The sequence below is a fragment of the Poecilia formosa genome, unplaced genomic scaffold, assembly GCF_000485575.1.
Source record: "Poecilia formosa unplaced genomic scaffold, Poecilia_formosa-5.1.2 Scaffold553, whole genome shotgun sequence".
Classification (NCBI taxonomy): Eukaryota; Metazoa; Chordata; class Actinopteri; order Cyprinodontiformes; family Poeciliidae; genus Poecilia; species Poecilia formosa.
The window spans coordinates 100,604-114,088 of record NW_006800492.1 but is presented as its reverse complement, the minus strand read 5'-3'; the positions used below and the strand labels follow the sequence as shown (position 1 = coordinate 114,088).

The 13,485-nt window shown below is 37.3% G+C and overlaps 1 protein-coding gene across 1 annotated transcript in view; it reads left to right on the top strand.

Moving 5' to 3' along the window:
- Positions 1-1,150: 1,150 nt before the first annotated feature.
- Positions 1,151-13,485, top strand: part of rabgap1l (RAB GTPase activating protein 1-like) — a 110,046-nt gene continuing 97,711 nt past the window's right edge. The window contains exons 1-6 of the mRNA XM_007540660.2: positions 1,151-1,403; positions 1,681-1,825; positions 7,861-8,065; positions 9,752-9,926; positions 10,794-10,951; positions 11,531-11,641. Of these exons, the coding sequence (XP_007540722.1) occupies positions 1,266-1,403; positions 1,681-1,825; positions 7,861-8,065; positions 9,752-9,926; positions 10,794-10,951; positions 11,531-11,641 (932 nt within the window). The 5' untranslated portion in view covers positions 1,151-1,265. The remainder of the gene's footprint in view (positions 1,404-1,680; positions 1,826-7,860; positions 8,066-9,751; positions 9,927-10,793; positions 10,952-11,530; positions 11,642-13,485) is intronic.

Genomic DNA, 13,485 nt, shown 5'->3' with positions numbered 1-13,485 from the left:
TTCTAATGTGTACAGGTTGTATTAAAGATACTTAGGCCCTGTCAACACTTGTTTTGTAATGTGTGCTAACAGAGATACCACAAATAAATGTCCATTAATGTTTAAAATAAACTAAGGTACTTTTTAGATTACCGTTTTTAGGAAAGCTGGTATTAATGTTATTTCTGTACATGCCCACTTAATTTTGAATGTATTTATGTTTGAAAAATAATTTATTGTTTACAAGAGTGCAAATTAAGTTAGTTAAATATGCAATCTAATTGTAATAAATCTGAAAACTAATTCCCATCAATTAATTCAAAGTGAAACTCATCCAGTACATTGATTACACACAAAGCAACATATTTTCAAACTTATTTTATTAGGCTTTCAGCTAATCCTAGTAGTTAATTGAAAAAATTTAAATATGACATTTGTAGATATAAAAAGGAATCTATAGTAATAGTTCAAGTTTTTCGATTAAATTACAGAAATAAAGAAACTTCATGATGATATTCTAATTTTTGAGATGCACCTATATTAACAATATCTTACGGAGTTTTTTAAAATAATTTTTAATTTAATTAAAAAACACTTATTTTTAGTAAAAGTAACAACAAGAATAATTATCTTAAGTAGCATTTTGACAAACTTTAAACGTTCTGTACAAAGTTTAATTTAACATAAAGTGCTGGATGAACACTCAGTTATACATAAATAACATGTTTAAAAATATAACCATCATAAAGTGTCATTAATGGAAACTCAATGGTTGTATTAACTGCTCAGTTGGGCTTTCAGAGACTGTTGCTGCAGTTAAATCTTATGAATTATGCAACTGAATATGTTGTTATATAACAAGTGGGTCCTTCCATCCTAACAGGTATCATTAATTCAGATGTTGCATAAACCTGTCTTACTTGTTGCAGTAGCTTTCAATGAAATCAGCAAGCTGTTGGTCAGAATGTGACCCATATTTGTTGATTTTATGTGCTGAACTGTTTCATAATGAACTTTTAAGGGTTGGACACTCTATTGTGAATGTAACTATATGACTGTTTGGGAGGCAACAATATCATGAGTTCACATTTTGCATGCCAATAGGATATTGAGTCTGAAGGAGCCTCACTGCTCTTTGTATTCACATGCGAGTGCCGCATTTCTAATCCAGTTCCTTTTGTTTTTCATGCAGGCTGCCATCCAACACAGCTGGGCTGACAGGAGGGAAGGGGAGAACATTAACCTTGGTCTCCCTTAGATCCTGATCCTGAGTGAACCTGCTAGCCATGGATGACAGCTCCTCACTGGGCAAAGTCAGCAGCTCTACAGAGTCCGTGGCCACCGTCACCAGTGAAGAGTTTGTCCTAGTGCAGTCCAGCTCGGCCAGTTCACCGCAGGGCTCTGAGGGCAGACCGAGACTCAAGGTCAGAAATGAGCACCATGTGATCACTAAATTAGTTTAATTGTTCCCATAATCTACAAAGTTAGTCACACCTGAGATATTTTGAGTAAATTTGAAGTTGCAAAATATAAGACAAAACTCTTCCTTTCAATATTTTACAAGATTAAGTGGTCTTTTGCACCAAATATACAGTCTCTAAACTGCGCTGAATACATTTGTGGATGAATTTTATGTGATTCTGTGTAGTCATAAGCTCAAAATAGCCTGCTCCTGTAATATTTTGTCCCCCCCACCCCCAGATGTCGTGGAATGGAAGTGATCAGCTGGAAAAGGCAATGGAGGAGGTGTTGGATGATGATGAGGTGAAGGTAGAAAAGAGCTGCGTGGAACAGATGGAAAAGCAAAAGAAACTGGAGAGCCAAGTGTCGGAGACCCAACCTGCAGGTAAACACTCTGGAACCAATAGGTTTGAATAAGGTCAACATGTAGGCCATCAAAAAAAACAAATTTTCTGGACAATCATTTGTCCCAGTAATTACTGCGATGAACAATAATGATATTTTGAGACTTTTTTCAAGTAACATATTTATGATAATAAGTTTCCTCTCTCAAAGATTAATAAACTTTAATTCTGTAATTAACATTTAACACTGGAACTGTAAGATATTGTAACTATCCAAGATAAAACAAAACAATAAATAAAACTGAATTATAAACCAAACATAACTGAAACTTTACATAAAATTGATTTTGACATCTCTATAAACAAGAGTTCAATCAGAATGGAAATGATCAAACTTATTTTAATTTGTCATGCAATTAATTCATTGCTTACTGCAGTGAGCTTGTTAGCATGCTCATGATCTGTTAGCTGGTATTTTTTAATTAATCGCATTTATAAACTTTATGACTTGAAGAATATGAAAGCCTGTGGTTGGGTACCCCTGGTCTACTGCATATGTAGTTAAGTAATGTCTATGTATTGTTTTGGTTTTGGTTTATAAGAAATTTATGCAGTGTGTTATTATTATTAGATAAATTAAGATATATTTAAATTCATTGGTTAAGTACAAGGGTAGAAAATGGCTTGTTCCCGGTATAAAAACAGAAAAGATTTGGGTGAAATGGCAACACTTGAGTACAAAACGGGGCCTTGATTTGCCAGAGCCGTGCCCCTCCCATGGTTTTCTTTGCTGATGGATCAACACAGTCAGCACTTGAACTCTGGCTGCTTTGTATGTAAACATAGTTGACTGAGATCACTCAATAAACAACCCTTGTACAGCAAAACAGCTTTCAGGCTGCAGGACCTATGCACACTCATGAACTACTTTTCAGCATTACCTGTACAGACTTGAATAATGAACAAAGTTATTCTGTTTGAGTTTGTCTAATTTTGGCAGTTCTACCAACCACCATGTATGAAAACAACAACATGGCTTGTATAGTTCTGTTTGATGGAGTAATAGGGATCTGTTCCATGGGGTGACCTAAACAAATAACCCAGTCCTATTTTGGTCACTTGTGCTCAAACGCAACCTGTTCAGGTGCACAAATCAAGTTCAACAAGGTTCTAAATCATTTACTGGTAAAACAACCTGAGCTGCAGCTGAATGTGAGGATAAGTCCATGTTGTTGTCCAACAGGAAAATCATGATTTCTAGCACTGGCTTTCTGCTCTTCTATTACATCACTTGACTCCATAAGCCAGCATCTTTACAACAGTGGAAAACCACCGAAATTTAACTGAAACTGTATATTGTGTAATACTTTAGCCTGTTTTGAGTTATTTTTTATTGAGATGGGCTGGTTATCAGTGGCAGTTCTAGACCAACAGTAACAGGGTGGAGCCGGTGTTGTTTTTAATGAGGGCACAGAACAAAGGCATGAAACTAAAAACAGGGCAGTATTTCATTTTTGAATATATTAAGTGAGCCACTTGTGACTTTGAAGCTCAAGATGGCTCAAGCTAAAAGTCCAACACCTTTATTTTTATTTAATTGTGAAGGTAAATAATGAAATTAGTTTAAGGGACCAATTTAAGAAATTAATTTAGTATTATCTCTTATTATCTCGGGCATAGCAAGAGCAAAAACTGGTTCTACAGGGGCACTGGCGCCTGTTGCTCTCCGTCTAGAACCGCCCATGCCAGTTATAAATATAAGAATATAAGAGAATATTAAGGTTTAAAAAATGAGATGAAGTTATAACTGCTAAAATGGTTTGCTAAGCTATTCCTATTAATGTCCTTTGTAACAAAATGCCAGAGGAAATGCAGGAATGACTGGATTAATGCAGTGCTGTTCTCCTTCCATCTGCTGTTGTGAACTGCCAGTCGGGTGACTAAAAGAAGGCGTCTGCATTTATCTCGCGCTTACAGAAAAGACAAAACTGGCCGCTTGGAAATAGTTCCAGTCGTAAAGAAGCACAGACAGTCCTGTTGGGGAAACTGAAACAGTTCCATGAGTTGTTTCCAACTCCTAACACCAGGCCAGCTTTTTACCCCACAACCCGTCTGTCTATGTAGGGATGTAAAACTAACCTTTATTCTATTCTTTATCAAAACAGATTAGCCGTTTTCTGTTGTGAGTTAGAGCTCCTTATTATTAATTCACATCATTTCAATTAATTGAAAGCACATCTGAGTGTATAATTTAGTTAGGAGAAATATAATTAATAATACAAAAATCAGGAGAGAATTGTGGACCTCCACAAATCTTGTTCATCCTGGGTTTCAGTTTCCAAATGCCTGGTTTTCCAAGTGCTGCGCTAATTTGTTAAAACTTTCTATGTACAAGTTTAGACTTGTAAAAACAGGGGAATGTCCACCCAGCACACTATTAAGAAGGGGGTTTTCTGTGATGTGAGTTTTTGGTGATTAATATGTGGACAGTCCCAGGGAAAAACAAAACATTTTCTGAAAATGCTGACTGATGCTGGTAAGAGGGTAAATTAATTCTGTACTAATATAGGCCTAAAGCCATTGCTTCAATGGTAATCTAAAAATTTTGATATTTTTGCAGATTATCTGTCTCATAGTGTCACAACATAGTGATTTTTTTAAAAATATATATTTTTTTAAATCTAATTTTTTAACTGGAATACTGCAGATTTAAGGAAAAATGGGGCAAGTTTGCAACCCTGAGAAGACCATCCCAGATGTGAAGCGTGGAGACGGCAGCATCATGCTGTGTGGATGTTTTGCTGCAGGATGGAGCGCTACACAAACATAAATAGATAGTTTTATGAGTAAAGAACACTATTTGGAAATATTGAAGCAACATCTTGAGACATCAGCCAGGAAGTTAAAGCTCTTGCACAAATTGGCCTTTCAAGTGGCACAGGATCAACAAAGTCAGTCAGCTGGGTGTGCATCACAAAGCCTTGATTTCAGGCACAGACCATTTGGTATGTCAAGCAACTTGGTCCACAAACTTGACTCAGTTACACCAGTTCTGTCAAACCAAAATTCAAACAATTGTGAGAAACCTGTGGAAGGATAGTAAGAACATTTGAAAGGTTATTCAACCAAATATTGTGAAATGTCTATAAACGTCTGAATTTAAAAAGGTACAAAAAGTTGAATAAACAAATCCTCTTCGTAGGAACTTGATGATCCTCTGCTAAGCAGCCTGTTATTGTACTGTATTGTGCTGTATTTATTTTAGTTGTTGTTTTTGAATGTTGTTATATTTCACACTGCAGTATATGTGGGTACTGAGAGGCTCCTAGCCTCAGGAAGGAATAAAAAGCTAGCACTGTTATAAAAATACAGTTACGGCTTCAAGCTGTAAATCTTTATTTCCCAGCATTGAAATATGTATTTTTACTCTGTTGTTATGCAGTGAGTATCTTAGGGTGAGCCCTGAGTGATTCTGATGCTCTGTGTTTTAACTCCTCTGTGTCACTGACTGACTTGTTTGGATAGTTTCAGTCTGTTTTTTCCCCCACTTTAACTGCTTTTAATGATCCGTCATTATGTTTATGATAAAATAAAAAGCAGATGTGATTCTTCATATCAGAGGAGAGGAAGTCCAGCATAAAGAATTTTTTATTTTTGGATGAGTTCAGGTGAAATGAAACGGAGAGTGATGAAATGTGTCACACAGGAAATAAGCACGTACTATGACAGTCTTTAAGCAAATGGTTAGCAATGTTCAGAAGAAGGAAGCGTTTTGCTCCAAAAACGGCAAAAAGACGAGGTATGTTGGCACATTTTTAAATGGATATGCAGCTTTTCAGCTTTTATTTTCAGTTCAAGTTGGTGTAGACATCTTTACTAGCAAAACTAATCATTTATTTTTAAATCTTACAGACAACATCAAATGTAGAACTAGCGTTATTTAATGCCACTGTGAGGTTCCACTTTGAAGGTGAATGCACTTTTGCTTTCACTTGAGGTGTTTGATGTTCATGTGTGGCGAATGCCCAGGGCAGCACTATATTGGGGGCATGCTGACTCCTTTCTTTTTTCTTTTTTCTTTTTGTTTAACTCATCTGATAGTTGTCGTCTTTAATATTTTTCTCTATTACCTCTGCACTGGAGTGGGGGATTCATTTAGCTGTACAGGTAAATATGACTGCACAGCAGCTTTGTAAGGTTGCCATCTGATTAACATTATTAAAGCTCTTGTTTGACATGTTTTTATGATTTGGGGACATTTAATTATCTCTTGCCCACACCCTGAACTACCTAGTCCAGTCAAACCTGAACTGGGTAAGATGGATCATTTGAACTACAGTTTGAGATTTATGAAACCTTTATTATGTTCCTGGAAAAAAAACAAAACAAACAAAAACACCTTTTTTTTGCATTAGGTAGGGCTGTAACAAAATCTCTTTGTACAAGATCTTGTAATGTTAAAACATTACAATATTTCTCTTTAAAGTAACTGCTAGTCAGTTGCAGTCAGCCTTTCTTCACCTGATGAAATTCTAACATAATATGCTCCAAATATTCTTAAATAATTTGTTTAGTAGCACTTTGGGTTCAAAGTAAGAGTGGTAAATGGTGACAGAGTGATAAACAAGGCATATTCGATATGTAAACACTATATTTCAGATTCTGAAGGAGGCAGAAAGCATCTCTAAAACAACCAAAGCCTGGAGGACAGAAATGGAAAATGTTGTAACTGCAGACCATTCATGGTTGAAGCACTGTTCTAAGGTGTGAACAGATAAAAAGGCAGAAAAAGATTTCAGTTTGTCAAGTTGGTGGACAAAAAATGAAGAATAAAGGCCTTTTTGACGTAAATTAGATTTTTAAAGTGTTCTTGAAAGTATTATGAAAGTCTCGTGCTGTCTTGTTCTTGTGAATGGCTAGATGATATGGCTGAAAAACGTATCATGATACAAGAGTTTCATATCTGCTTATATAAAAAATTATTGATTCATTTTTTGTTTTAAATATCTGGAATACTGCCAAACTGGTGACGTGACATAAGTTTACTGTCGCACTTATTTCCTCCCTCCACTTCCTTCTGTTCGTTTTATTTTTAAGCAGTGGTCGCACCGTGGTAAAACATTAATCTGCTGCTGTGCAACTTACTCAGACAGGTTGTTGCTAGGTAACCAAAGAATGACCAAGTTAGTCGATGTAATCAAACTTGCTTAGCTGGCAGTGAGAACAGCTAAAGCCTTTCATTTGCCTACATCCCCCAGAATGCTGCGTGGTTCTGGATCAGTGTTCAATTAAATCAGGGGTGTCAAACTCCAGTCCTCAAGGGCCGCTGTCCTGCAACTTTTAGATGTGCCTCTGCTGCACCACACCTGAAAAGAATAATTAGGTCATTAGCAAGGCTCAGGAGAACCGATCTACACAGGGAGGAGGTAATTAAGCCATTTCATTCCACTGTTTTTTACCTGTGGCACATCTAAACACTGCAGGACAGCGGCCCTTGAGGACTGGAGTTTGACACCCCTGAATTAAATTATTGAATATTCTATCACACGTATTATCTATTGATGTCGATCATGTGTTTACAGAGATATCTATTGTTATTGATATATTGCCCAGCCCTATGTGATACTAATGAGTTTTAGGTATCGCTACTCCCCTAATTAAGACCGTGATAAATTGTTGGGGAAGTATTGGTCACCATTTAAACAAAAACTGGCAGTGTCGTCGGTATGATTTTGCAGGTGTGCTAGACAGCTGCAGGGAGGCTGAGAGGGAAACTGTTAGCATGCTATAAAAGCGAGCATGTGAGCAGTGGAAGTTCAGCTGCTGGGTTCATTGTTCTGCTTCCTGTTTGCTGGTATGAAAGTTTCAGATCGGAACCTATTTCAGAGAAGACCCTCAAACTTCCTCTATCATTCTAACACATCTTTTCTCCATCCTCTTCTCAGTGCTGTGAATGCAGCTTTGCTCTTTCTGTCGCTGTGTTTCCTGTTCACATGACATGGAAAGAAAAATTCACCTCAAGTTCTCAACAAGTGGCCAAAACTGTTAAGAGAAAAACCTGTCTGTCTGCACACAGAAGCATGTCCGGCACCATCCAGTCCCAGTGTCATAGAGGAGGACAGCGTCCAGTTCAACAAGCTATCGTACCTGGGTTGCACGTGGGTCAAAGCTCCTCGCAACGAGGCAGAGGCGCAGAGAGCCATGGCGACCCTGCGAGCGGAGAGCGCCATCCCGATTCCCATCACACTGCATGTTCCCTGTGGGCCAGATGGTTCTGTCAGGTCAGATAACGGAGTCTGATTGTAAGGAATACTGAGCGACTTGAAAGTTGCATTGGCAAAATATTAGCATGCAGTGGTTTGCAAATATATTCACATCCCTTGAACTTTTTTTTTTTCACTTTTTTACTCCTTTAGTGTGTTTCGCTGGGACTTACTGTGATAGACTAACAAGGGATGAAAGTGAGAAATTGGTTTCAACATTTTTTTACTCATAAGTCTTAAAAGTGTGATGTTAATGTGTGTTTACTTCCGTTTTCTTCTCCGATATGCCTTAGTAAAATACAGTCCACCAAACATCACCTATTTAGAGTTTTACTAACTAACTAACTAACTAACTAACTTAATTCGTTTGGCACAACTTTAAACCCACCAAAACATGTCTGGTCAACTAAATTGCCAGACCACGTGTGAAGGCCATCAGTCAGAGAAGTTGTAAGTTGTCCGTATGAACTCTGGAGGAACTGCAGAGATTCTCAGCTTGGGGCAAATGTTGGTTGTGCCGTCCACACTTAAAAGTTTTCAAGAATTTGACTTGTTAAAGGAAGCCAAATGAAATGCCTTCTGTGGTCCCATAAAAGTGACGCTGTGTCGTTGATAGAGGATTCCTGGGTCAGATGAAACTAGAGTTGAACTTTTTGGGCCAAAAATAAAATGCTACGTGTGGTGGAAAATACCCCTGAACGCACCACAGCTATTAGTAAAAGTGCGGATGGAAATATCAGGCTGTCGGGATGTTTTCCTTCTGCAGAAACAGGAAAGCTGGTCAGAGTGGATGTGAAGATGGACGACACTAAATATAGGAGGAAAACCTGTGAGAGGGTCTAAAAGGCTGAAGTCATCGACCCTGAACAGGCAGCCAGAGTTACAATATTATGGTTTAGATTCATTTGTATGATGTTTGGGTAAAGTAAAGTACAAACCCAAACTATTTGTGTTTTTTGCCAAAACCTAAATTGATCTTCACAGATCCTCCAATCAGACTGGGCTTCAGCTGTTTTGAAAAGAACTGGCAAAAGAATAAAAAAAATAAAATTAACAGAAGTTGTTATAATGTGAAAAACTATGAAAAAGTTCAAAAGGGTATGAATACTTTTTGCAAGCACTTGTGTTCAACCTTTTTGGAAAAAACTACTTTTTGCAAAGCATGGTGTATAAATTTGTGTTTGGCTTTGATTCAAAGTTCGAACACAAAATATTTCTTATATTTATATTAATGTGTAACTGTCCTATGGATACTTATATACATGGATAAAATGGCATTTTTAAAACACAAATCATAAGATGATGATAAGGACTTCTTAGCCTAATTATCAAATCCAACCTTTCTTCTTTACGTAAATCAGTTAACACAAGTTTTCAGACCTCCACGGTATTATGAAAATGACTTTGGAGGTCATTTTCCAAGAATGAAAAAAATGTGCTACAGACCATGAAGTAAAATCAGTTGACAGAAACTTTTAGCCATGTTCATTCATTTAATGAAAAGGGAACACTGAATTTAAAACGTACTCTAGAGGAAATGAGACAGTTGACTAAAAGAAGAATAAAGCAGCCATTTATGCACTGATTATTTATAGCTGAAAGCCTTACAAATTAATTCAGCTGTAAATCAAAAATAGAAACAATCAGCTTCATGTACAGTAACAGAAATATTGTGTGCAATTTTTTTCCTTTCCATCTTCTCAGAATCGTAGACCAGGCCTCAGGAACAGAGATCGCCTCCTTCCCCATCTACAAGGTGCTGTTCTGCGCCCGCGGGCGGGAAGGCTCTGTGGAAAGCGACTGTTTCTCCTTCACCGAGAGTTACCGAAGTTCAGAGGATTTCCAGATTCACGTCTTCTCTTGCCACATTAAAGAGGCCGTGAGTTAAACTTGTTTAGACCATAAACACTAAACAGAATCTCAGCAAGTTTCTCAGGCTCCACTAGTTCAGTTCTTTAACATTTTAGATCCAAAATACTTTTTAAAAATTATTATTTTCCCTTCCAGCATCAGAAGCTGTTAATCCTGTCAATGACTTGGACTTTGTTGCCATTACAGAAATGCAGTGGAATCACAACAGAAATACAGATCTGTACAAATAGTTGGTTATGCAGCTTGTAGATTTGCATTTAGTTAAATAAAGCCGTCTGTACTTGTTAGTCCAGTTCCTGTCCGTATGTAGTGTGCTTCAGACTACGTGTTTCTTTCTTATTATACAACAGGATCTCACTACTCCATTTTAGTTCTGTGAAACCAATAAAAATGTTTTGCTTTTTTTGTAGTTACAAAATATGTATGGCACTTCTGATTATCTTGGGATCTCCTGCAAGTTGAAAACATTTAGAGTTCACAACAGTGTTGGAAAAGTGTTACTTGACTCTGTTTTCTTTCTGAACTTAATTTGAAAAACTTATAAACATACAAACAAATTATCCTGCAGCTCAAAGTCCAGCTGGTCTGAAAAAGGAAGAAGGGTGAAGACCAGCAGTTACCTTAAATAACGTGGCGCGTTCATAGATGACTAGTAAAAAATTCCAGTGTTTCAAAAATATTTAGTTGTGCCAGCTGTTGTTGGCCAGCTGGGGGCACTATTGTCTTTTATTTTTTCTCCTCAATTTGTTTCTTAGTTTTCCAGTTTTATTTTTCCTTCTGTTTACTTGTAAGGTATTTATTTTGTAACATCTTTTTCAATTTCTATTCCCTCCCTTTTTTGATTTTTCCGTCCTCTTTTGTTCTTTCCATTCAGGTCAGCCGCATCCTGTACAGTTTCTCCACAGCCTTTCGGCGCTCTTCACAACGAGCAGACATCAGGGACACGGCGCTTTCTGGCCCGCCTGACGGAGATCTCTACACCTTCACTGTCTCACTGGAGATCAGAGAAGATGATGGCAAAGGCAACTACAAGTACTTGGTCCAAACACCCAGACACACACAAATGCAAATCAAATGCACAGACACAGTTTCCTGTTTTGTCTTTTTAATAACAGGACTCTGGATAGAAAATATAATCTTTGCAGTTGAAAATTTTGACTCTGCTAGCCTAATGATCGAAAACATGGTCGGCCAATTTTTTCATGTCAGTTGTCAAAGGTAAATAACTTTTGACATCTGAAGTAAAATGTAAAGAAAATATAACAGTTACAAAGCAACAGAGAATGAACTGAGTAAAAAAAAACAAAGCTATATTGAAGTACTTTTGGTAACTTTCACAGTTAATTTCAGGTATTTGAGTGTCCAACAGTATGAAGAGACACACAACTGATTTGTCATTGTCTGACTTTAGACGGCTAGGATTACCTAAAATGTAAATATATATGTGACAAAATATTTCTTTAATTGTTGTGGCAAATAGAAAAAAATTTAGTAATTCAAACTAAGTCAGGAAAGAGTTTGCCTGATTTGACGGCAGACACTTTGAGGAAAAATGTCATATATTGTATGTAAATATCTGGTCTTCATAACTCATTTTTTTCTCTTTCCCAGCCCGGTGCCAAAGGACAGGGATAAGTTTTACTTCAAGCTGCGACAAGGTGTCCAGAAGAAGGTGCTGGTTTCTGTTCAACAAATGTGCAACAAGGAGCTGGGCATCGAAAGGTTGGCATTAAAATGGTTTTCAGTATAAAACAAACTCTGAAGTATAACATAATGAACCAGGTACAGAACATGAAATTATCACAATGTAGTGTTGCAGTTGAACCCATAATACAGGTACAATTGGAGACAGGAGATATAATATATAGACTTTACATAAAATAACAAACTTATAATACAGCAACAATAAAGATAAGGAAGAGGCAAGATAGTAACTTTCTTAGCAAATGAGAAAGTTAAATACTGAGGAGCCTGATTATTTGATAAAGAACAGGTGGGTGATTGGGAACAGGGTGCAGCTGTGAGGGAAGACCGGGCAGCCTGACAGAAGGAAGAAAACTAACGAACATGAAGGAGCTGAGGAGGAAATAAACGATGACCAAGTCAATACACCAATATAAGGAAAATCTAAAAAACTGAATACCAAGGAGGGATCTGATATAATGACATAAAGGTTGGATGCAAACAAACAAGGACTGAACCACCAAACTACCATAACCCCATCAGCAGACAAGAGCCGCCCTGATCCTCGTGAATCTGAGGTCTGAAAGTCAGAGTCTTCCTTACTGAAGAGTAGACTGTCCAAGGAACGCTGAGAAGAATTATTCCTCGATTGCTGAAGCACACGTTCCCGTCCTCTTCCTTAAAAATTCAATTCAGTTCATTTATATAGCGCCAATACACAACAAATGTAATTCAAGGCACTTTACAAAAAAAGAAAGTAATTTAAATTCAGTCACATACATTCCAATTGATCCAAGTTACACACAAAACTCAATTTACTATTCAAATTAGTTTAAAAAGTTTTCTAAGGACTTAATTGGGACCACCACCCCATCCAACCACTCAGCAGGTTCTTCCTGGTCCTGTATGCAACATTAAAGAGGCAAATCAGCTGGCCAACAATACTCAAACCCTCCAGCATCTCAGGAAAAATCTCTTCCACCCCCGCCTCCCTGAAACTGGGTGCTTTTTAGATACCTCAGCAACTGCTGGCATGGTGATGGACCTGCCTTAAAGACCCTAGTGTCATAATCTGGCTTTTAGGATAAACGGTTCAATGAATAAATAATCCTATTTTCATAAGCCAGCCAGAAATATCTTGAGTCTAGCTTGACCACAAGTCTGCACCTTTAGGCTCTGACTCTGTTTTTAAAAAACTGGGTATTTAAATCGTTGTACTGAAAGTACAGACATAGTTCCACTTTTCTAGATGCCATTATAGAACCTTTCCTGTCTTATACTTTAACTCATTTATTCTTTCTGTACAACGGAGCATTAACCCAGTTAATGGTGCACAAAACATTTATGGACTTATCTTTTATGTGTTGGTATTTTGGGGATGATTGGTTTAATCAATATAAAGGATTTCAACATGCCTCTGTTTGACATCTAAAATAAACAAGAAGGATGGAATATTCTGGCTGTTTAATGCTTGATTCTCATGAACTCGGTGAGCAGTAGTGCAGACTGTGTTTTAAAGTCACATTCAGATATCTGCAGCCCACTGTTTAAATGTTTATATGCTTGAGTACCACTGGAAAAACTAGGTCATTTCCCCTTTTTCATCTTCACACCTCTGTGGCCATCAGACAGAGACAAAAAGCTGCCCACTTTTTTTTTTCTTTTCTTTTTCAGACATTGAAACCTCTATTGTTCTTCAGAGAGATCATTCTCATGTCTGTTGACATTGATTTTTGACCCTTAATTAATATACATATATATTATTATCTGTTCCTTGGGAATACAGTTTAATTTGTCATTATATTTTGTGGCAGTGGAATGGTGTTAGACTTGTTCTCGGATTTCATCAGTGAGTCCGACCACCTCTGTGACAGCAGTTTAGT